The 20,746-nt window shown below is 55.8% G+C and overlaps 4 protein-coding genes across 6 annotated transcripts in view; 1 reads left to right on the top strand and 3 right to left on the bottom strand.

Moving 5' to 3' along the window:
• Positions 1-3,961: 3,961 nt before the first annotated feature.
• HBQ1 (hemoglobin subunit theta 1) lies at positions 3,962-5,810 on the bottom strand. Its single transcript, XM_009008813.5, has 3 exons — positions 5,689-5,810; positions 5,399-5,603; positions 3,962-5,310 (listed from the first exon to the last, which is right to left on the bottom strand). Exons 1-3 carry the CDS (start codon positions 5,781-5,783, stop codon positions 5,182-5,184), a joined length of 429 nt encoding a protein of 142 aa, XP_009007061.1. The 5' UTR covers positions 5,784-5,810; the 3' UTR covers positions 3,962-5,181.
• Positions 4,802-20,746, top strand: part of NPRL3 (NPR3 like, GATOR1 complex subunit) — a 95,129-nt gene continuing 79,184 nt past the window's right edge. For 2 of the 3 annotated variants that reach the window (XM_078344148.1, XM_078344146.1), the window contains exon 1: positions 4,802-4,952. The gene's annotated coding sequence lies outside the window, so the exon portion shown is untranslated. The remainder of the gene's footprint in view (positions 4,953-20,746) is intronic. The other variant, XM_078344152.1, reaches the window with a different exon arrangement.
• On the bottom strand, positions 8,371-9,309 carry LOC103787296 (hemoglobin subunit alpha). Its single transcript, XM_009008812.5, has 3 exons — positions 9,057-9,309; positions 8,752-8,956; positions 8,371-8,609 (listed from the first exon to the last, which is right to left on the bottom strand). Exons 1-3 carry the CDS (start codon positions 9,254-9,256, stop codon positions 8,481-8,483), a joined length of 534 nt encoding a protein of 177 aa, XP_009007060.3. The 5' UTR covers positions 9,257-9,309; the 3' UTR covers positions 8,371-8,480.
• LOC118142868 (hemoglobin subunit alpha) lies at positions 13,369-14,190 on the bottom strand. The gene is made up of 3 exons (XM_035266305.3): positions 14,059-14,190; positions 13,754-13,958; positions 13,369-13,611 (listed from the first exon to the last, which is right to left on the bottom strand). The coding sequence occupies exons 1-3, from the start codon at positions 14,151-14,153 to the stop codon at positions 13,483-13,485; spliced, it is 429 nt and encodes a 142-aa protein (XP_035122196.3). The 5' UTR covers positions 14,154-14,190; the 3' UTR covers positions 13,369-13,482.

Below are 20,746 nucleotides of genomic sequence, written 5' to 3'. Positions count from 1 at the left end.
ACAACAAAAATGAAGCCCTTCTGAAAAGCATAAGCGCCAACTAATGTGTAGATAATGGGGGTTCCTTCCCTTTTTCACTATCTGGGAGATTTTTGGAGGGAATTCCTGAGAGTCACATTGTTAACACACAGTCATCCTCATCCACTTTGTCTCTGCAGAAGTACAGGTGCCACCCTTGAGCTGACTGGCTTAGTGGGCACACACAGGTACCACGGTCTGGGTCTTTTCACCACCGGTATCACGATGTAGCTGGTGGCCCTGCCCTGGGCTCTCCTGCCACAGGCTATTTCTTCCGGAGGACATAGGGGCAGGTGGGCTGCTCTGCCAGCCTGTGACATGGGTCTTGCCCAGTCAGCTGTCTCCAAGGAAAGGGCTGCCCTGTGCAGGAGTCACTTGGGATTACTGCCATGCTTTGCAGGCCTCATCCTGCACATGGGACTGAGGGTACTTGTTCAGCCTGTGTGCTTCCCTCCTAGTCTTGGAGGGAGTGCCTGTGTCTGGGCTCCCTGTTCCCAGCCCTCTGTTGTGGTCATGGCTGTGGCTGCCTGGGCAGTGAGCGTTTGCACTTCAGGTGTTCTGGGGCTTAAGCAGACAGCCCCACCCTCAGGCCCATTACCACTGTGAACTGTTTGGATCCTTTTCCATGTAGACCTTTGTGTGTGCAGACAGTTGTTTTTTGCTTTTCTTTTCTTGTCAGGGAGTGGGGTTTACAAAAAAGGTGCTGTGCCCCTGGCCTTCAGTACCCACATCCTGTCCCCTGTATCTGCTGATTACAGTTGAAGGACAGGTCCCCCGGGATGCAGCATCAGTGTCCTGGGCCTTCCCTGGTAGCCTCATGCTGGTGTAGCCATCCTGGGCACCATCTGTGCAGGGAGAGATGCTCGTGCCTCCCTGCTGTGTGGGGACAGTCAGGTGGGCTCTTTGTACACATGCCAGGTGGCGCTGACCACATTGAGCTTCATACCCCTTTCTGCTGATACCACTCACAACAGCTCTTCCTCCCTCCCTCCCTCCCTTTCTGCTGTCAGAGTCTGCTGTAGGGGACCCACGTTTCACTCTCCATCCGATACAGCGAGTCCTTCCTCTCCACAGCAGTACCAGTACATCTCGCTGAAGATGGCTGGCGGGAGGTGTGTGTGTCTGGAAGTGCATCCCTCCCCTGTGAAGGAGTCTGCGTTGTCACGTGGAACAGGCCCTTGCTCCACCCACGGGGCTCCATCTTGGCCTGCAGCCCAGGCTGGATGAGAACAGAAGAGAAGGGGCCTCTCCAGAACATTTGGTGATATAAAGTTATTTATTTTTTTGAGACACTTTGCTTTGTCATCCATGCTGGGGTGCAGTGGCACCATCAGGGCTCCCTGCAGACTCCTGGGCTCAAGTGTTTCTCCCTCTCAGCCTCCGAGGTGGCTGGGACTTAGGCGTGCGTGCACTACCACATTTGGCTAAGTTTTTATTTTTTTGTAGAGAGAGGTCTCACCGTGTTGCTCAGGCTATTCTTTTTCGTTGTTGTTTTAATAATTTATATATATATATATGTATTTTTTTTAAGAGATGGGGTCTCGCTGTGTTGCCCAAGCTGGAACGCAGTGGCTGTTCACAGGTGCGATCCCACTAATCAGCAGAGGAGTTTTGATGTGCTTTCTTTCCACCCTGGACCATACACCCCTCCTTATGCAACTTTGTGGTCCCCCACTCCCGAGAGGTCACCATATTGATGCCAAACTTAGTGTAGACACCCGATTGGCAGAGCACACTACAGCCCACAACTCCTGGGCTCAAGCGATCCTCCCACCTCAGCCTCCAGAGTAGCTGGGACTACAGGCACGTGCCACCATGCCCAGTGCTCGGGCTATTCTTGAGAATTGGGCTCAACTGATCCTCCCACCTCGGCCTCCCAAAGCACTAGGATTACAGGTGTGAGTCACCGTGGCTGGCAGTGGTTTTTTTTTTTTTTTTTTTTTTTTTTTTTAAGGTAAATATCTGCTTGGTAGGTGCTATCAATGGCAAACTAGCTGGACAGGGGAGGTGCATGGTGCCACCTTTGCCTCCTGCACAGGGTCCCCTTGGGTTTGGGGAGCATATGGGCCTTAGCTGAAGCCCTGAGTAGATTAAGGGTAGTCTTGGCGGGGGAGAAGAAGAGGATGCGTACAAGAGCTGAGGCCATTTCCCACCCCAGTTGTGCAGCCGTCATGGGACAGGCAGGTGCTGGGCTGAAGCAGGCTGAGGACCCCCATCTTGGGCAGCATCTTTTGGGGGATGGTGTGGCAACCTGGAAGCCAGGGCTGTAGAAGGGCCTCCTGCTTATTCCCTCATCTGGAGGGGTGGGGTATTTAAAAAAAAATTTTTTTTTTTTGAGACAGCCTTACTCTGTCCCCTAGGTTGGAGTGCAGTGGTGCGATCTTGGCTCACTGCAACCTCCGCCTCCTGAGTTCAAGCAGTTCCCTGCCTCAGCCTCCTGAGTAGCTGGAATTACAGCACCCGCCACCATGCCCAGCTGATTTTTGTATTTTTAGTAGAGACAGGGTTTCACCATCTTGGCAAGGCTGGTCTTGAACTCCTGACCTTGTGATCCACCCACCTCAGCGTCCCAAAGTGCTGGGATTACAGGCGTGAGCTACCACACCTGGCCTAAAATGTTTTAATTATAATAAGATGCATATAAAACTTAGTTGTAACAGTTCAGTGTACAGTTCAGTGGCATTAAGGACATCCACACAGTTGTGCAGCCTTCACCACCTGTGCAGGGGTGGTTTTGGAAAGGCAGAGTGGGCCAGCTGTGGTGGTTCATGCCTGTAATCCCAGTAATTTGGGAGGCCAAGATGGGTGGATCACCTGAGGTCAGGAGTTCAAGACCAACCTGGCCAACATGGTGAAACCCTATTTTATTTTATTTTTTGAGACGGAGTTTTCACTCTTACTGCCCAGGCTGGAGTGCAGAGGCGTGACCTTGGCTCACTGCAACCTCCACCTCCTGGGTTGAAGCGATTCTCCTGTCTCAGCCTCCCGAGTAGCTGGGATTACAGGCATGTGCCACCATGCCTGTCTAATTTTGTGTTTTTAGTAGAGACAGGGTTTCACCATGTTGGTCAGGCTGGTCTTGAACTCCCGACTTCAGGTGATCTGCCCACCTTGGCCTCCCAAAGTGCTGGGATTACAGGCATGAGCCACCACACCTGGCTGAAACCCCGTCTTTACTGAAAATATAAAAATTAGCTGGCCATGGTGGTGTGTGCCTGTAATCCCAGCTACTTGGGAGGCTGAGGCAGGAGAATCACTTGAACCTAGGAAGTGGAAGTTGCAGTGAGCCAGCATTGCACCACTGCACTCCAGCCTAGGTGACAGTGGGAGACTCTGCCTAAAACAAAACAAAAAACAGCAGAGTGCAGGCTGGGCAGGGTGGCTCGAGCCTCTAAGCCCAGCACTTTGGGAGGCTGAGGCTGGTGGATCACCTGAGGTCGGGAGTTCGAGACCAGCCCGACCAACATGACAAAACCCCATCTCTATTAAAAATACAAAATTAGCTGGGAATGGTGGCGCATGCCTGTAATCCCAGCTACTTGGGAGGCTGAACTGGGAGGCAATCTTTCCTGGACTTGAGTGGGTCTGTGAGGCTCCCCAACAGTGTGGAGAGCCCACAGCTGCTCCTCAGATCTGCACCTCTGGGTGGCTTCTGTACCAAGTGGTCTGAGCCCTTGAGCCAGGGCCAGCTCTGTCCAACCCCACGTCTCCAGAAAGGATGGGGTCTGGCTCTCCCAACTTCATTGATGCTCCAGATGTAACCCAGGCCCAAGTAGGTGACCATGCCTACTTAAAGGAGTCAGAGCCTGGGGCTTCCCCAGGGGCCCTGAGCCTCTTGGGCTCCAAGTGCTTACTCCGGGTGCAGAGGTGCAGCAGTTGCAGTGAGCTGAGATCACACCATTGCACTCCAGCCTGTGTGACAAAACTTCGACTCAAAAAAAAATAAATAAATAAACATGATGTAAGATGGACTGCAGGTCTACAGGTCCACAGAATAAATGCTCCTTTGGGCAACACCACAGTGGGAAAACAGGCCAAGGACGCAACGGGTGGTGCACATGCAGGAGAGGGCAATGACAGATGCTGTCATACTGACGATTGACTTGTTTCTGTGGACCAGCTGCCCAGACTGGAGTGCAACTGCACGCTTCGCTCACTGCAGACTCCCTCCCAAGATCACGCAGTTCTCCCGCCCCAGCCTCCCAAGTAGCTGGGACCACAGGCACATGCCGCCAGGCCCGGCTAATCGTAGTCTTGTAGAGACAGGGTTTCACTATGTTAGGCAGGATGCGCGTTAAATGTGACGGCTCTGTGTGGGCCGTCTGCCGCGTGTGTGGGCGTGGAATGCCTGTGTCACACGTGCTCTTGGCTCTGACAGCCGTGTCCTGTTCTTGTCTACACATGACACAGTGTGCCGCGTGTCACGTGGGAACAGAAGGATGTGCTGCACCCGCTCCTGGGCCTGCGATGCACAGGAAGGCGCAGCAGGCGTTGTGTTGGGAAGTTCTGCAATGACCACGATTGGTTACGGGGCGAATAGAACAAAGAAGGCCTAGCTTCCCTCTCCATAGTAGTGTGGGCGAAGGCGGGGCTGCGGGCCGGCTCCTATGTGACTAGGTACTGGGGTTGGTCGCACCTCCTCCCCCAGGCCCAGCCCCAGGCCCTGGCAGTAAAAGGACTTCGCCACAACCTGCCCCCGCCATCCCCAGTCCCGCGGCGCCGCTAACGGGCTGCGCGCGGCGCAGGTGCCGGCCGGCGCCGGGAGAGGGCGCTGTTCCCTAACGTGCTCCGAGGCTGCCCCGCGCGCTGAGGCTGGAGGTGCGGAGTTCTCGCGGTGGGCCCGGGCCACGTACTTGGTCCCGAGTGGGGAGGACGCCCTCGCGGCCCGCGGTCCCCACCTGCCACCCCAACCAGGAGGGTCAGCCTGTACCCAGGTCAGTGCCCCGTTGGCGGAGACCTCAAACCTGTCGGGGGTGGGACGGGGCGCGCCTGGATCTGGACACTGGGAGCGCGCCCCCGGCCTCTCCTTGGGGAGGGACGGCGCCTTTCCCTCACTACGTCCAGCCCCCGAGAGAGAGAGAGCACGGCAGGAAGAGTGAGCCTCGGGGGCTTTACTCACACGGGGAGGGTCGCCTGGGGGTCCCGCGGCCACCCACCCGTAGTTCACTGGTACTCGGAAGCCAGCGCCGAGGCCACGTGGCTCAGGAACTTGTGCAGCGACGCCTGCAGCGCGGGGCTGAAGTCTCCGGGGTAATGCCGGGCGAGGGTCACCAGCAGGCAGTGGCCGAGGAGCTGCAGGGGGCGCGCGAGGCTCAGTCGCCCGCACCCGCCCCGCGGGGGGCCCTCCCGGGGACAGGGGCCTAGCCGGGCCGCCGCTCACCTGGAAGCTGGCCGGGTCCACTCGCAGCTGGCGCGCGTGCAGGTGGCTCAGCGCGGACAGCGCGCGGGGTAGGTCGTCCAGGCGTTCCACCGCGAGGCTCAGCGCGTCCGCCACCTTCTGGCCGTGCGCTCTGACCTGCGCGGAGCCGGGGCTCAGGTCCAGGTGACAGAAGTAGGTCTTGGTGGCGGGGAAGGCCAGGAAGGTCCTACGAGAGGAGCGGGCGTGAGGCGCGTCCGGGGGGCCTGGGGAGGAAGGGCCCCGGGGGGCGGGGGCGCCCAGCCCCGCCGCACCTCTCCAGGGCCTCTGTCGTGTACACGCCGACGTTGCTGCCCAGCTTTTTCCACAGGGCGCGCAGCAGCGCCCGGTCCTCCGCGGACAGCGCCATCCCCGCGCCCGAACCCGCCGCGCCTGCGCCGACCCGCACGGGGTCCCGCGGCCTCCAGGGGGCGCCGCGCTGCAGCCTCTCCTCCCTGGGGTCCACGGCCTTGTCCCTGGTCCCTGCGCGCTCAATCTCCGTCGGTGCCGACCGGGGCCCTCTGAATCGCCCTAAATCCAAGGCCCCCCGTTTTAGGGGTTCACCATATGGAAAATAATATTTACCGGCCTGAGCAACATAGGGAAGCCGCATATTTACAAAAAAAAAATTTAAAGTAGCCGGGCATAGTGGAGCGTGCTTATACGTATTAGAGAAATATATAATAATCATATACATACATAAATATATAATTATTGTTTTTGGAGATGGAATCTCGCTCTGGCGCCCAGGCTGGAGTGCAGTGGCGTGATTCCGGCTCACTGGTCACTGCAACTTCCATGGTCCAAGCGATTCTCCTGCCTCAGCATCTCAGTAGCTGGGATTACGGGTGAGCGCCACCACGCCCAGCTAATTTTGTATTTTTAGTAGAGACGGCGTTTCACCATCTTAGCCAGGCTGATCTCGAACCCCCGACCTCAGGTGATCTGCCCGCCTGACCTCCCGAAGTGCTGGGATGACAGGCGTGAGCCACTGCACCAGGCCATATATATTACTACAACTCTCAATTTCGGCATGGATTTCGCACTGGAAATAAGTTTATTCCGCCTCTTGAATCTACTGTGATGCTTGCTGGGATTTATTTACTCATTTATCATAAAATGAGGGTAATAGTTTCTTCTCAGATTGTCAGAATTAAACAGGTAACAACCGTCGGGTGCCTGACTCACAGCAGGTGTTTCTTCAGGGCAGTGAAGTTTACTGAGTGCCTGGAATGTAACCCAATAATAGTAAATACGTGTGCAGCGCTCACTCTGCTGTACCACCTTAGAGCTTTTTGTTAAAAACACCGTGATAAAAGTCGACATAAATTGCCAGACTATTTACAGTTTAATGCAGCCATCACCACTGTCTAGGTCAGAGCTTTTTCATCATCCCAGACGCCAATCTGTGCTCCTTAACGGTATCCCCGGCCGGGTGCCACTCATCTGCCGTTGGTTCCTATGGATTGCGCTGTAGTGGATATCGCATATCGATGGGGTCGTGTAACATGTGGTTTCTTTCACCTACCAAATATTTTGTTTGTTTGTTTTGAGACAGTCTTGCTGAGTCACCAGGCTGGAGTGCAATGGCACGATCTCGGCTCACTGCAACCTCTGCCTCCCGGGTTCAAGCGATTCTCCTGCCTCGGCCTCCTGAGTAGCTGGGACTACAGGAGCCCACCACCACACCCTGCTAATTTTTGTGTTTTGGTAGAGACAGGCTTTCCCCATGTTGGCTAGGCTGGTCTCGAACCCCTGACCTCAGGTGAGCCGCCTGCCTTGGCCTCCTAAAGTGCTGCAATTACAGGCGTGAGGAACCCTACCCAGCCAATTTTTATAACTTTTTCTTAGGCTTAGTCAACTGAAGCAGGAGGAGTGGAGAAGGAAACCATAAATGTATAACTCGTTCTGATCAATTAATTGTAAACACCTCTGCACCCAACCAGCCCACTGATGTGCATTTGACATGTTTCCACCTTTAGGTCAGACCTCCATTCTTCCTGATGAAATAATGAAGACACCCTTTTCCTGGCAGTTCGTACTGTACCCACAGGCTGTGGGAAGGGCATCACAAACGGAGGCAAAGGGCCTGCCATAGGTGTTTACCAATGGCGATTCACGGGCTCAGGGAGGAAGAGGTGCTGTGATCCGTCGGGGGCCAGGGCTTGCCGCTGCCAGGTCAGGGAACCCCAGGCACTGGGACGCTGCTCAGCAGGGAGAAAACACACTGCAGGGAGGAGGGGACCTTCTAGCCAGGCCTCTGTGGCCCGGACTCCCCTCTCTCCTCTCCACAGTCGCAACGGGACAGGCTCCCCAGCCTCAGGGGAGCTGAGTGGGTGCTGAGCTGGACCCAGAGACAACCTCCTGACCTTGACAGCCCTAGGGCATGTGTCTGGAGTGTGAGCACCTGGGGCGGCCTGGGGGTGAAAGGGGAACCCCCATAGAAATGCCTGGGGTCCGCAGTTGCACCCCTCCCCACTAATTTTATCTAGACCGTGCCTGTTTCTGGGAGGTTTTGCAAAGACTGGTGGGGACGATGGCGGATCAGTGCAGCCGCGCTGGAGTGGGACTTCCCTGACCTCCCCACCACCCATACCTGGGAGGACCCCTGGGAGACTAGTGGGGTCGCAGGGAGAAAGCCAGCCAGTTCCTGGCACAAGAGTGCCCTGAAACGGAAAGATGGATAAATTCGTTATTTCAGCAAACCTGCATCGAGCCTGAAAGGCCTGGGGATAAACTCAGGAAAGAGGAAACGCATCTTCAAAGCTCTCTAGCGCCCTGCGGTTTTCCAGACTATCTCCCATGTACTCTGGGATGGCTCAACTTTGCCCTTTCCTGCCCCTGCCCTTTCCTGCCCATTCCAGATGCAGAGAGGTCCTAGGGCTGTGTGTCCCAGACGGTGTTCACGCCCATCCCCTGAACCTTTGCTGAGAGAAGAAACCCAGGCACACACAGGCTGCCGCCCACTCAGGCTTTATTCAAAGACCAGGGGTTGCAGGTGCAGGGAGGGGAGGAGGGCCTGGCCCGAGGCCCAGAGGGCAGGAGGAATGGCGACCGAGGCTCCAGCTTAACGGTATTTGGAGGTCAGCACGGTGCTCACAGAAGCCAGGAACTTGTCCAGAGAGGCGTGCACCGCAGGGGTGAATTCGGCCGGGTGGTGGGCGGCCAGGGTCACCAGCAGGCAGTGGCTCAGGAGCTGTGCAGAGACAAGGCTCAGAGGGGCCCAGGGCCGGCAGCCGCCGCCTGTGTCACACCTCCCGCAACCCGCGGGGTGCTCTGCCCCGCGAGGAAGGCGTGATCTCGCCCCTCGACCCAAATGGCTCCTGCCGGCCACTCACCTTGAAGTTGACCGGGTCCACCCGAAGCTTGTGCGCGTGCAGGTCGCTGAGCGCAGACAGCGCGTTGGGCATGTCGTCCACGTGCGCCACGGCGTTGGTGAGCGCGTCGGCCACCTTCTTGCCGTGGCCCTTGACCTGGGCAGAGCCGTGGCTCAGGTCGAAGTGGGGGAAGTAGGTCTTGGTGGTGGGGAAGGACAGGAACATCCTGCGGAGAGAGGCGGAGTAGGGCGTGAGGTTTGGGTCGGGCGCCAGGGCCAGGCCGGTGGGGGGTGGCCGGTGGGTCGGAGCAGGGGAGGGAGCCTCACCTCTCCAGGGCCTCGGCACCATAGTCGCCAGCGTGGCTGCCGACCTTACCCCAGGCGGCCTTGACGTTGCTCTTGTCGGCGGGAGACAGCACCATGGTGGGTTCTTTCTGAGTCTGCGTGGACCAGAAGAGTGCCGGGCGGCCAGCGCGCCAGGGTTTATGCTCGGGGCGCGGGGACACGCCCGGACACGCGGCGCTCATTGGCTGGCGCGGAGCCCCGGGCGCGGCCTGGACCGAAGGGGAGTCCAGGGCCTGGCCTGCGCGGGGCGGGCGGCGGGCTTGGCCTCCCCCGGGGGCGCTCGTGGGGCGGGGCGGGGCCAGGAGGTCTCCACCTTCCACCCAACGCTCCACTCCCGCCCATCCCGCTGGCCCGAAGCAGGGCGGTGGCCGCGCTGGCGGGACCGGCCGGTCGGAGTCGCGCGCTGTGGGCTCTTCCACCCCGGCGTTCAGCGCCACCTTTTCCTTCCGGGAGCTCGAGCGTCCCGAGTGAAGGAGAAAGTCAGCCCGCAGCCCTGCCCCGGCCTGACACCCGCTGGACGCGCGTCAACTCCGGCGGGTCCGGTGCACACACTCAGCTTCCTGGAGTGCGACGGGGAGGCTTCGCCCAATCCCAGCGGAGAGGGATGCGCGCACCCGGACACCCGGCCTGTGGAAACTCCAAAGAATGTCCCCGCAGAGCCCCTCCTGCTCTGCAGCCTCGCTTTCTCCAGCCCCCTTTCCCACCGGCGGCCGTCACTAGTGTGCTGGAGTGACAGGCACCCGGAAGGAACAAATACCAGCCAGAACGCAAAAAAACGCCGGGCTGGGGTGGGGGCGGCTCCAGATCCAAACTCCTTTACCCGCATGGGGAAAGCGGCCGGTGGTCGTGGGTGCTGGCTAAGTCCCGGCTCCTGGACTCACCGTGTGACCCAGTGCAGTTTGTGTGACGGACTCTTCCACCGGTCTAGTAGAGGTCTTGGTCCACTATGACACCCCCAGCTCTCCAAATGCTATTTGGTGCAAGACTTGCTAGGTAAATAGGGGTTAAACAGATAAACAAAGCCCCAGGCAGAACACGCCTTGAGCATGGAGCCTCCTCTGGGAGGTAGGCATTCCTCTAATCATCAGGCAAGTGAGTACACTCAGAGGTGCAGACTTGAGCATGGAGCCTCCTCTGGGAGGTAGGCATTCCTCTAATCATCAGGCAAGTGAGTACACACAGAGGTGCAGACTTCATCACAGGCCCCGAGGAAGTCTAGACGGGTGGACGAGGCACTCAGGGGGAGCAGGGTGAATCTGAGGAGGTGGGCTTCCTGGAGGAGGTGAGACTTAAGGATATGTATTAGGTGGAGGAGGTGGAGGAGGGAGGAGGCTTGGCTCGCGGAGGGGAAAGGACAGGAGAGAGAAGGCCCCAGTGGTTGCAGAATGGAGGTGGGGAGATGTGGGGGTGATGAGGCTGGCCAGCTCCTGTAGGGTGAGGAAGGAAGGTGTGGACTTGGGGGGAAAGGGTGAGAGGTGCAGGAGGCCACTGGGTGCGTCTCTGCTCATGAAAAGCGATGGTTTTTTGGGGGATGGTGCTGAGGAGAAAAGAACCTGAGAAATCACTGATACATCATCTCTTGGGGTCCTGATAGAAGACCTTGCTTTTCAGAGTGGGTCAGGTGGGCATCCTTCAGCCTGCCCCCTGCCCCGTCCCACTAGGACCCCTACTCAGGCCCTGCCCTGTGTGTCCAGGAGGAAGCCAGGGTAAGTTGCCTTGGGCAGAGAAGGAAGTATCTCAGACCAGCTTAGCAATTCTTCCCCCGGTGGTTTGTCTCATTTCCCTTCCCTATCTGCCACCCTGTCCTGACTCTGCCCACAGACTGAAGGGAAAAAAGATAAGATATGAGCCTTTTTTTTTTTTTTTTTTTTTTTTGAGATGGTGTTTTGCTCTTGTAGCCCAGGCTGGAGTGCAGTGGCACTACCTTGGCTCAATGCCACTTACACCTCCTTGGTTCAAGCGATTCTCCTGACTCTGCCTCCAAAGTAGCTGGTATTAGAGGCATGTGCTGCCACACCCCCGGCTAATTTTGTATTTTTAGTAGAGATGGGGTTTCTCCATGTTGGTCAGGCTGGTCTCGAACTCCGGACCTCAGGTGATCCACCCGCCCCAGCCTCCCAAATGCTGGGATTACAGGCCTGAGCGACTGTACCTGGCTTTTTTGTTTGTTTGTTTGTTTGTTTGAGAGGTCGGGGCTGAAAGACACCAAAGACCCCCCCACCCCCCACACCTCAGGCCTGGGACAACCCCTTCTTCCTGCATTTTGCTGCATTGTCTCTGCTCCCTGAACCCTCTTAAGGCAAGACATAGAGAATGTATCTCAGCCAACGTCTTATACTTGTAGTATGGAAAGAGCTTTCACGTGTTAATAAGGAAAGACAAGTGACTATGAGGACAAACACAAAACATCATATCATCATAACCAGAAACATGGAAATAATCAGTGAGGCTGGGCGAGGTGGCTCATGCCTGTAGTCACAGCTCTTAGGGAGGCTGAGACAGGTGGATCACCAGAGGTCAGGTGTTTGAGACCAACCTGGTCAACATCATGAAATCCGATCTCCACTAAAAATACAAAAATTAAGACTGGGCGCAGTGGCTCACGCCTGTAATCCCAGCACTTTGGGAGGCTGAGGCAGGTGTATCACAAGGTCAGGAGTTCACAACCAGCCTGACCAACATGATGAAACCCCGTCTCTATTTAAAAACAAAAAAGTGTTTAAAAAATACAAAAATTAGCCAGGCTTGGTGGTGAGCACCTGTAGTCCCAGCTACTTGGGAGGCTGAGGCACAAGAATCCCTTGAACCTGGGAGGTGTTGGTTGCAGTGAACTAAGATTGCACGACTGCACTCCAGCCTGGGTGACAGTGCAAGACTGTCACAAAACAAAATAAATAAACAATGAAATTTGTGGAACGGCACAGAACGGAATGGCCTGGCTGAAAGGGATGAGGAGACAGTTCGCTGAGGATAGGAAGTTGCACACAGGTCTCCAGTATGATGGTATTTTTGTCCAGAAAGAGGACCTGTGGCAGTAGGTGCACATGTGGCTGTGTTCCTTGAGCACGGCATGGGGCCCGTGGCTCGGTCCCTAAGCCTTCAGTTTCATCTCTTCTGGGGGTGGGTGTGAGGACACAGGGAAGAGACTCTCTCTCCAACCTTAACACAAGAAAGGGTGTGTGTGTGTGTGTGTGTGTGTGTGTGTGTGAGAAAGCATGGGTAGATTTTAGTTTATTTTTTTAAATGTTTCTCTGCGCTTAAATAACAAATAACAATGCTCTTGGCTGTGTGGCAGAGGAAGACTGAATGGTGGAGATGGGGAGGGAACTCCCCAACAATTCAGAGGGGTCCCTGTCCAGAAGAAAAGCGGTGACCGGCCCCTCTCCCCCTCCCCAAAGCTTGATGCAGTACTGTGAGTGTGGAGGGGGAGGCTTGCTCTGGGCAGGGGCTGGGCTGGGAGTGCTGGTCATGTTCCTAGTCTGGCTGAGAGCCCATGGGCTGTGCAACATCCTCGCATGGATTCCAGGACTTCAGCACCGCGGACAGGGGCGTTTCCTTCACTGGCTCCAGCACAGGAAGCAGAAGCCCTGGGAGATCCCAGAGGCCTCTGGACCTGGGGAGGTGGAGGGTGGGGCAGTAAGCTGGGGGCTCGGGGCTGGGCACACGGTGAGCTCTGAATGCACCTTAGGAAGTGCAGGAGAAGCACAGGAGCAAGGCCGCAAGGTGCCCTGCTGAAGAGTTTCCCCAGGTGCAGGCCACGGGCTGTGAGCGTCGCAGCCCCTTCCTCCTTCCCGGCTGACTGGGCTGCTCTCAGAGGGTTACCAGGACAGAGGAAGCATGGGTGGGGCCCGCACCCTCACTCCAGCCACCTACTCTTTGGCAGGAGGGGGTGGGAATGAGAGAAATGTTCTGGCACCTGCCCCTGCATGGGGAACAGCCTGTTTTGCTGGTTTGTTCCTCTGGGTTTTGCTTTGGTGTAGAGTGTCTGTTTAACTGGGTTCAATCAGGGAGATTTCAAAGGAGGGTGGTCATGCTAGGACTCCCTGAGAGGAACCATGGATGCCCCGTCTCCTCCCCAGCTCCTGAGCCAGTGCCTGCAGTCCTGGCACCTTCCAGGGTAGGGGCTGGTTTACCACTTCTCTGGAGCAGGCCCACTTCAGCTTCCCCTCCTGCACTCCCTGCCGTTCTCCCTCCCCAACCCAACGCAGCTGCAGAGAGGTCCTTGGTGTGAGACAAGAAAAAACACCCACGGCTGGCAGATTCAGGGACACAGAGAATCCAGGCACACACAGGCTGCCGCCCACTCAGACTTTATTCAAAGACCAGGAAGGGCCGGTGCAGGGAGGGATGGAGGGCCTGGCCCGAGACCCAGAGGGCAGGAGGAATGCCGACCGACCGAGGCTCCAGCTTAACGGTATTTGGAGGTCAGCACGGTGCTCACAGAAGCCAGGAACTTGTCCAGAGAGGCGTGCACCGCAGGGGTGAATTCGGCCGGGTGGTGGGCGGCCAGGGTCACCAGCAGGCAGTGGCTCAGGAGCTGTGCAGAGACAAGGCTCAGAGGGGCCCAGGGCCGGCAGCCGCCGCCTGTGTCACACCTCCCGCAACCCGCGGGGTGCTCTGCCCCGCGAGGAAGGCGTGATCTCGCCCCTCTACCCAAATGGCTCCCGCCGGCCACTCACCTTGAAGTTGACCGGGTCCACCCGAAGCTTGTGCGCGTGCAGGTCGCTGAGCGCAGACAGCGCGTTGGGCATGTCGTCCACGTGCGCCACGGCGTTGGTGAGCGCGTCGGCCACCTTCTTGCCGTGGCCCTTGACCTGGGCAGAGCCGTGGCTCAGGTCGAAGTGGGGGAAGTAGGTCTTGGTGGTGGGGAAGGACAGGAACATCCTGCGGAGAGAGGCGGAGTAGGGGGTGAGGTTTGGGTCGGGCGCCAGGGCCAGGCCGGTGGGGGGTGGCCGGTGGGTCGGAGCAGGGGAGGGAGCCTCACCTCTCCAGGGCCTCGGCACCATAGTCGCCAGCGTGGCTGCCGACCTTACCCCAGGCGGCCTTGACGTTGCTCTTGTCGGCGGGAGACAGCACCATGGTGGGTTCTTTCTGAGTCTGCGTGGACCAGAAGAGTGCCGGGCGGCCAGCGCGCCAGGGTTTATGCTCGGGGCGCGGGGACACGCCCGGACACGCGGCGCTCATTGGCTGGCGCGGAGCCCCGGGCGCGGCCTGGACCGAAGGGGATTCCAGGGCCTGGCCTGCGCGGGGCGGGCGGCGGGCTTGGCCTCCCCCGGGGGCGCTCGTGGGGCGGGGCGGGGCCAGGAGGTCTCCACCTTCCACCCAACGCTCCACTCCCGCCCATCCCGCTGGCCCGAAGCAGGGCGGTGGCCGCGCTGGCGGGGCCGGCCGGTCGGAGTCGCGCGCTGTGGGCTCTTCCACCCCGGCGTTCAGCGCCACCTTTTCCTTCCGGGAGCTCGAGCGTCCCGAGTGAAGGAGAAAGTCAGCCCGCAGCCCTGCCCCGGCCTGACACCCGCTGGACGCGCGTCAACTCCGGCGGGTCCGGTGCACACACTCAGCTTCCTGGAGTGCGACGGGGAGGCTTCGCCCAATCCCAGCGGAGAGGGATGCGCGCACCCGGACACCCGGCCTGTGGAAACTCCAAAGAATGTCCCCGCAGAGCCCCTCCTGCTCTGCAGCCTCGCTTTCTCCAGCCCCCTTTCCCACCGGCGGCCGTCACAAGTGTGCTGGAGTGACAGGCACCCGGAAGGAACAAATACCAGCCAGAACGCAAAAAAACGCCGGGCTGGGGTGGGGGCGGCTCCAGATCCAAACTCCTTTACCCGCATGGGGAAAGCGGCCGGTGGTAGTGGGTGCTGGCTAAGTCCCGGCTCCTGGACTCACCGTGTGACCCAGTGCAGTTTGTGTGACGGACTCTTCCACCGGCCTAGTAGAGGTCTTGGTCCACTATGACACCCCCAGCTCTCCAAATGCTATTTGGTGCAAGACTTGCTAGGTAAATAGGGGTTAAACAGATAAACAAAGCCCCAGGCAGAACATGCCTTGAGCATGGAGCCTCCTCTGGGAGGTAGGCATTCCTCTAATCATCAGGCAAGTGAGTACACTCAGAGGTGCAGACTTGAGCATGGAGCCTCCTCTGGGAGGTAGGCATTCCTCTAATCATCAGGCAAGTGAGTACACACAGAGGTGCAGACTTCATCACAGGCCCCGAGGAAGTCTCGACGGGTGGACGAGGCACTCAGGGGGAGCAGGGTGAATCTGAGGAGGTGGGCTTCCTGGAGGAGGTGAGACTTAAGGATATGTATTAGGTGGAGGAGGTGGAGGAGGGAGGAGGCTTGGCTCGCGGAGGGGAAAGGACAGGAGACGGAAGGCCCCAGTGGTTGCAGAATGTAGGTGGGGAGATGTGGGGGTGATGAGGCTGGCCAGCTCCTGTAGGGTGAGGAAGGAAGGTGTGGACTTGGGGGAAAAGGGTGAGAGGTGCAGGAGGCCACTGGGTGCATCTCTGCTCATGAAAAGCAGTGGTTTGGCCTGGTGTGGTGGCTCACGCCTGTAATCCCAGCAGTTTGGAAGGCCAAGGCAGGAGGATCACCTGAGGTTGAGAGTTCTAGACCAGCCTGACTAACATGTAGAAACCCTATCTCTATTAATAATACCAAATTAGCCGGGCATGGTGGTGCATGCCTGTAGTCCCAGTTACCTGGGAGACTGAGGGAGGAGAATCTCTTCACCCAGGAGGCGGAGGTTCAGGTGAGGTGAGATGGCACCATTGCCCCACAGCCTGGGTGACAAGATTGAAACTCCACTTCGCCAGGCACAGTGGCTCATGCCTGTAATCCCAGCACTTTGGGAGGCCGAGGCAGGTGGATCACGAGGTCAAGAGATCGAGACCATCGTGGTCAATGTGGTGAAACCCCGTCTCTACTAAAAATACAAAAAATTAGCTGGGCATGGTGGCGCGTGCCTGTAATCCCAGCTACTCAGGAGACTGAGGTGGGAGAATTGCCTGAGCCCAGGAGGCGGAGGTTGCGGTGAGCCGAGATCACACCATTGCACTCCAGCCTGGGTAACAAGAGCGAAACTCCGTCTCAAGAAAAAAAAAAAAAAGAAAGAAACTCCATTTCAAAAAACAAAAATTCATGTTTGGGGGATGGTACTGAGCAGAAAACAGCCCGAGAAATCACTCATATGTGGTTTTCTGAGGTCCTGGCGGAGGACCTTGCTTTGGGAAGTGCATCAGCAGGCAACCTTCACCGTGCCCCTGCCCCTGCCCGGTTTCCCCAGACCGTTGCTCAGGCTTTGCCCTCGGTGTCCTGAGGAAGCCCGGGTAAGCTACTTGGTCAGAGCAGGAAGTATGTCCAACCAGCTTAGCAATGCTTCTCCCGCTGGCTCTTCTCCTTTCCAGCCCCTGTCAGCCACCCTGTCCTGACTCTGCTCACAGCCTGAGGGGAAAAAAACAAGAGATACGGGACCTTAAAGACACCAAAGACCCCCCCCCCCCACCTCAGGCCTGGGACAACCCCTTCTTCCTGCTACCTGAACCCTCTAAAGACAAGACATGGAGAATGTATCTCACCAACATCTTTTTTTTTTTTTTTTTTGAGACGGAGTTTCGCTGTTGTTACCCAGGCTGGAGTGCAATGGCGCGATCTTGGCTCACCACAACCTCCGCCTCCTGGGTTCAGGCAATTCTCCTGCCTCAGCCTCCTGAGTAGCTGGGATTACAGGCACGCGCCACCATGCCCAGCTAACTTTTTGTATTTTCAGTAGAGACGAGGTTTCACCATTTTGACCAGGATGGTCTCGATCTCTTGACCTCGTGATCCACCCGCCTCGGCCTCCCAAAGTGCTGGGATTACAGGCTTGAGCCACCGCGCCCGGCATCAGCCAACATCTTATACTCTTAGTATGGAAAGAGCTTCCACTTTTTTTTTTTTTTTTCTTTTGAGACGGAGTTTCGCTCTTGTTACCCAGGCTGGAGTGCAATGGCGCATTCTCCACTCACTGCAACCTCCGCCTCCTGGGTTCAGACGATTCTCCTGTCTCAGCCTCCCAAGTAGCTGGGATTACAGGCATGTGCCACCATGCCCAGCTAATTTTTTTTATGTTTAGTAGAGACGGGGTTTCACCATGTTGGCCAGGATGGTCTCGATCTCTTGACCTCGTGATCCACCTGCCTCGGCCTCCCAAAGTGCTGGGATTACAGGCGTGAGCCACCGCGCCCGGCCCCACATGTTAATAAGGAAAGACAAGTGACTGACTTATGAGGACAAGGACAAGGGATCATAACGGAAATACAGAAAGAATCAATGAAACTGTGGAACGGCACAGAGCGGAACGGACTGGCTGAAAGGGATGAGGAGACAGTTCGCTGAGGATAGGAAGTTGCACACAGGTCTCCAGTATGATGGTATTTTTGTGCAGAAAGAGGACCTGCCCATGTAGCTGTGTTCCTTCAGCACGGCATGGGGCCCGTGGCTCAGTCCCCAAGCCTTCAGTTTGGTCTCTCCTGGGGGTGGGTGTGAGGACACAGGGAAGAGAGACTCTCTCTCCTGCCGAGGTCCGGCCGGGCAGGGTCCAGGGGGTCTTGAAGGTGGGCTAGGCGTCGGTGGAAGGAGGCAGCACGACTTGCAGGTTGTATTAACCAAAAGATGTGTGTGTGTGTTTATTACAGGCAACATATGATTTTTATACTTTTAATTTTGGCAGGTGAACAGATGAATCAGGAAATTCAAACATTAACAGGGTTTCGTAGTTACACTTCAAAAAAATTACATTGTATTATGATTCTCCAGAATCATCAGAAGCGTTTGTTTCGAAGATGATTCCAAGGAAAAGTTTGATATCTACATTCTACTGTTTTTAATTCACTTTCTTTTTTCTTAAAGGTTATTAATTTATGATTAACTTGTGTTAGCTATTATGCTTTTATAACTAAATGTTAAAGAAATTATAAAACAGATTAAGAGTTAAATTTTGACCAAGTGATAGACACTGACCGTTCCATCTTCAGGGATGAGTGGATAGTCCTGGGAGTCAAGAACATCACACATTGGCAACGCATATTATTAACCATGGTTACAGGTGGAGGTCAGTGGAGTTCAGACTACGAGGTAGAGGACAGCGTGGAGATTCATGCTTTACCTGTTTTAGTACAAATATTCTTTGTTGTTTTGTTTTTATTCACCAAGGAAATCTTGTTCTGGCAAGCCCTTTCATAAATGTTAGGGAATGATAGAAGACACTGTTTATATTAACCATTTTTATTCTGTCCTTGTTATTTTCTTCTGTATAAGGTAGAGAAGGATCAGTAAGTCTAATTATTTTCTAATTAACTTTTGCTCCTTCAGGGGGATGCTAAAATCTATTCCCTAGCTTGTAAGCTACCCAAGGAAGCCTCTGGGCAGTGGGAAGTAAATTTCTAAGTCTTTGTTCTTTCCTTATTTCTGGGAATAGGTGTAGGGGAACTGGCTCCTGGAGTATTTTCACCTGTTGTAATTCAAGCATAAACTGCTTTATGTCTTTAATGAATTTAGGGTCTTTCCTCAAGTTATCAAGTATACTGTGGTGACATCTGAGGCCATTAGTAGTAATGGGGATTTCTGAGGTGCTAGGAGTGTCAGTGGAGAATTGGGACCCTAAGGTGACATCAGACGAGTACACAATTTTTTGATTAGCAAGAAAAATGATTAAGCAGACAATTCCCAAGAACCCACTGATCCACCCAAGAAATTGCATCCGCATGCCTCGTCCTTTTCCAGGACAGAGTCTTCTTTGAAGCTCGTCTCCCCATATCCAGACTTTGTCAAGCAATGTGGTCGGAAAAGGACGTGGCACTCTCCAACTTTAACACAAGAAAGGGTGTGTGTGTGTCTGTGTCTGTGTGTGTGTCTGTGTCTGTGTGTGTGTGTGAGTGTGTGTGTGTGAAAGCATGGGACGTGGCACTCTCCAACTTTAACACAAGAAAGGGTGTGTGTGTGTGTGCACGCGCGTGTGAAAGCATGGGACGTGGCACTCCAACTTTAACACAAGAAAGGGTGTGTGTGTGTCTGTGTGTGTGTGTGCGCGCGTGTGAAAGCATGGGACGTGGCACTCTCCAACTTTAACACAAGAAAGGGTGTGTGTGTGTCTGTGTGTGTGAGTGTGTGTGTGTGCGCGTGTGTGAAAGCATGGGACGTGGCACTCTCCAACTTTAACACAAGAAAGGGTGTGTGTGTGTGTATGTGTGTGTGTGTGTGCGCGCGCGTGTGAAAGCATGGGTAGATTTTAGTTTCTTTCTTATTTATTTATTTTTTGAGATGGAGTTTTGCTGTTGTCACCCAGGCTGGAGTGCAATGGCACGATCTCAGCTCACCGCAACCTCCGTCTTCTGGGTTCAAGCAATTCTCCTGCCTCAGCCTCCCGAGTAGCTGGGACTACAGGCACACGCCACCATGCCCAGCTAATTTTTGTATTTTTAGTAGAGACGGGGTTTCACCTCATTGACCAGGATGGTCTCGATCTCTTGACCTCTGATCCACCCGCCTCGGCCTCCCAAAGTGCTGGGATTATAGGTGTGAGCCACTGCGCCTGGCTCTCTCTCTCTCTCTCTCTCTCTCTTTTTTTTTTTAAAATGAGACAGTGTTTCACTGTCTCCCAGGCTGGAATTCAGTGACATGAATGCAACTCGCTGCAACCTCTGCCTCTCGCCTTCAAGTGATTCTTCTGCCTCAGTCTCCAGAGTAGCTGGAATACAGGCGCGTGCCACCACGCCCAGCTAATTGTTGTATTATTAGTGGAGATGGGGGTTCACCATATTGGCCAGGTGGGGCCGGGCACAGTGGCTCACTCCTGTAATCCCAGCCCTTTGGGAGGCCAAGGCGGGCAGATCACCAGGTCAGGAGTTTGAGACCAACCTGACCAACATGGTGAAACCCCGTCTGTACTAAAAATACAAAAATGAGCCGGGTGTGGTGGTGCGTGCCTGTAACCCCAGCTACTCAGGAGGCTGAGGCAGGAAAGTGGCTTGAACCTGAGAGGCAGAGGTTGCAGTGAGCAGAGATGGAGTCATTGCACTCCAGCCTGGGCAACAGAGCAAGACTCCATCTCAAAAAAAAAAAAAAAAAAAAAAGAAAAGAAAAAGAAAAGCAAGCAAGAAAAGAACTATTGGCCAGGCTGGTGTTGAATTCTTCACCTCCTGATCTGCCCACCTTGGCCTCCCAAGAGCTAGGATTACCAGCATGAATCACCGAGCCTGGCCCTAGTTTATTTTTTTAAGTGTTTTTCTATGCCCAGAGCATAGTAACTCTCTGAGAGAGCAGCCCAGTCAGTCAGGAAGGAGGAAGGGGCTGGAGTGCTCTTGGCTGTGTGGCAGAGGAAGACTGAATGGTGGAGATGGGGAGGGAACTCCCCAGCAATTCAGAGGGGTCCCTGTCCAGAAGAAAAGCGGTGACCGGCCCCTCTCCCCCTCCCCAAAGCTTGATGCAGTACTGTGAGTGTGGAGGGGGAGGCTTGCTCTGGGCAGGGGCTGGGCTGGGAGTGCTGGTCATGTTCCTAGTCTGGCTGAGAGCCCATGGGCTGTGCAACATCCTCGCATGGATTCCAGGACTTCAGCACCGCGGACAGGGGCGTTTCCTTCACTGGCTCCAGCACAGGAAGCAGAAGCCCTAGGAGATCCCAAAGGCCTCTGGACCTGG

This window comes from Callithrix jacchus, chromosome 12 (assembly GCF_049354715.1).
Source record: "Callithrix jacchus isolate 240 chromosome 12, calJac240_pri, whole genome shotgun sequence".
NCBI classification, from domain to species: Eukaryota; Metazoa; Chordata; class Mammalia; order Primates; family Cebidae; genus Callithrix; species Callithrix jacchus.
Note: the sequence above shows the minus strand (reverse complement) of the source record. Positions and strands in the feature narration are given on the sequence as shown.

What these genes read in the sequence shown, in the direction of transcription:
- LOC103787296 (XM_009008812.5), bottom strand. Translation starts at nt 9,256, where the DNA reads ATGAGCGCCGCGTGTCCGGGCGTGTCCCCGCGCCCCGAGCATAAACCC. An exon ending in GGTGCCGAGGCCCTGGAGAG is followed by an intron (nt 8,957 to 9,056) that starts GTGAGGCTCCCT and finishes CTCTCTCCGCAG; the next exon opens with GATGTTCCTGTCCTTCCCCA. An exon ending in TGGACCCGGTCAACTTCAAG is followed by an intron (nt 8,610 to 8,751) that starts GTGAGTGGCCGG and finishes GTCTCTGCACAG; the next exon opens with CTCCTGAGCCACTGCCTGCT.
- HBQ1 (XM_009008813.5), bottom strand. Translation starts at nt 5,783, where the DNA reads ATGGCGCTGTCCGCGGAGGACCGGGCGCTGCTGCGCGCCCTGTGGAAA. An exon ending in ACGACAGAGGCCCTGGAGAG is followed by an intron (nt 5,604 to 5,688) that starts GTGCGGCGGGGC and finishes CTCCTCTCGTAG; the next exon opens with GACCTTCCTGGCCTTCCCCG. An exon ending in TGGACCCGGCCAGCTTCCAG is followed by an intron (nt 5,311 to 5,398) that starts GTGAGCGGCGGC and finishes CGCCCCCTGCAG; the next exon opens with CTCCTCGGCCACTGCCTGCT.
- LOC118142868 (XM_035266305.3), bottom strand. Translation starts at nt 14,153, where the DNA reads ATGGTGCTGTCTCCCGCCGACAAGAGCAACGTCAAGGCCGCCTGGGGT. An exon ending in GGTGCCGAGGCCCTGGAGAG is followed by an intron (nt 13,959 to 14,058) that starts GTGAGGCTCCCT and finishes CTCTCTCCGCAG; the next exon opens with GATGTTCCTGTCCTTCCCCA. An exon ending in TGGACCCGGTCAACTTCAAG is followed by an intron (nt 13,612 to 13,753) that starts GTGAGTGGCCGG and finishes GTCTCTGCACAG; the next exon opens with CTCCTGAGCCACTGCCTGCT.